General features: G+C 56.1%; 1 protein-coding gene across 1 annotated transcript in view; it reads left to right on the top strand.

The window, feature by feature from the left end:
* The window catches only part of VOLCADRAFT_99821 (uncharacterized protein), a gene marked incomplete at both ends in the record, with an annotated part of 3,200 nt that extends 2,714 nt beyond the window's left edge, over window positions 1-486 (top strand). Inside the window, one exon of the mRNA XM_002958506.1 lies at window positions 139-486. Within this exon, the coding sequence (XP_002958552.1) occupies window positions 139-486 (348 nt within the window). The remainder of the gene's footprint in view (window positions 1-138) is intronic.
* Between the last annotated feature and the right edge of the window lie 1,218 nt (window positions 487-1,704).

Below are 1,704 nucleotides of genomic sequence, written 5' to 3'. Positions count from 1 at the left end.
TTTCCTCCCCAAGCCCTTTCCTTGCCTAGATTCCCACAAGTCAAGGTCCATGCAAGCTCAAGCTGGAGCATTAAAGCACTCACAATTCGCAACATAGTCAACCGCCTGTGATGTTACTTCACTGGTATTGACCTTCAGGTGCAGCGCAAGCTGGTGCCCCCGGTGCTGGACTGTGGTGTCTCGGCTGGCGACAAGTACTACGTCCACGGCCAGTCCACGCAGGCACAAGCGGACGCCACATCCATCAGCCACGGCATGGTGGCGGCGACCGAGCTGGATGCGCACAGCCACATCCGCGGTGATATTGTTGCGGGTGCCGGTGATTCAGGTGGCGGCTGCTTCTCGGTCGACACCGGCAAGCTTGTGGCCATGGTGGTCGGGTCTGACACTCGTACAAACAAAGCCATCCTGGTGCCCAGTGCAGTCATATGCAGCATCCTGTCGGACCTGTCGGCGACCTTGGGGGCTGCAGGAGCAGCCACCTGAGCATACAGTGTCCAGCTGACAATGTACCCGGTGTGGTGATGGGTGGCCAGAGCAAGCTAGCCTGTCGCCAGGATGGGAGGCAGGGCTGCTGTGTGTGTCTGTTGACCTGACCGCGGCATACTCTGGTCGCCTGGCTGGTTGTGTGGGTGGGTAGGTTCAACTGAGAGTGCGTGCAGCGGAGTGGCAGGTTGGGCTCAGGAGTGGCGGTGCCCAGTTGTGGTGGAGGCGGCATCCAGCAGCGGCTGCTGGTGGTGCTGACTGACATGCTATTTCGTGGTGGAGTAGGCGTAAGGGTAGGGAAACCCACAACGAGGGCATGCAGCTGCTGTTGACTGGTGCTGTAAACACTAAGAGTATGGGAAAAAGCATTTCATAATGTCCGAGGATGGGCTACAATGCGACACCTTCATTCCGACCCATTTAGACCCATTTAGCCTAGCCAACACCGCCCCCTGTTACTGACATGTATGGGTGGCCTGTGGCCTTCCGGGGCACGCCAACCATGTCCCATCAAATCTGGTTCGGAGTCTTAGTGGGGATTCAGTTAATCAGTGGTTGTACGATTGTGGATTGAGACCGGTGGGCCAAACGGGAGGTAGGCGTGACTACCCTGCTGCTCGAGGTTAGTCGCTTTCAGGCAACCCTGGCACGCTTATGGCATGGGGTGCGCTGGGAGAATGAGAACAAGGAGACCATGTGGCGTCTCGCCGTGAATGGCGTGCCCCTACCTGGCTTGTTTGGTGGGCTCGTTACACCTCTCTGAGTAATGCAACCGAGATGCAACAGACACACACACACATGTATACACATACATCTCCTTCCAGGCCAACAAGCAAGCATTACGTCATCTCTTCACCTGTCCCACACGTACCCTCACTTCCAGGTGAACCCCGGCCTGGATGATATATATTTGAAACAAGAACTGTGCATGTGCCTATGTTGATCGCCTACCAGGCCTACTTAGTCAAGTAGGTAGACAGCCAGCTACCTAGCTAGTCAAACCAGCCACTTGGCCGACTGCATTCAACACGCACACTGTTACATGAGATGAGCAGGGATACAATGTGCATGTGTGTGATGCTGAGTCCCTGTATGGAGCAGGAACATTAGCCAGCAACTGCAACTTACCGGAGATCATGCTGAGGTAGCGGACCCTGTTCAGCAAGCCCTGGTGCTGCAAGCCGTGCAGACAGCCTAGGCCCAGGGTAGTGCTATCGA

The sequence above is a fragment of the Volvox carteri genome (assembly GCF_000143455.1).
Source record: "Volvox carteri f. nagariensis unplaced genomic scaffold VOLCAscaffold_96, whole genome shotgun sequence".
Taxonomy (NCBI): domain Eukaryota; kingdom Viridiplantae; phylum Chlorophyta; class Chlorophyceae; order Chlamydomonadales; family Volvocaceae; genus Volvox; species Volvox carteri.
The sequence above is the reverse complement of the archived record's forward strand: the minus strand, read 5'-3'. Positions and strand labels throughout refer to the sequence as shown.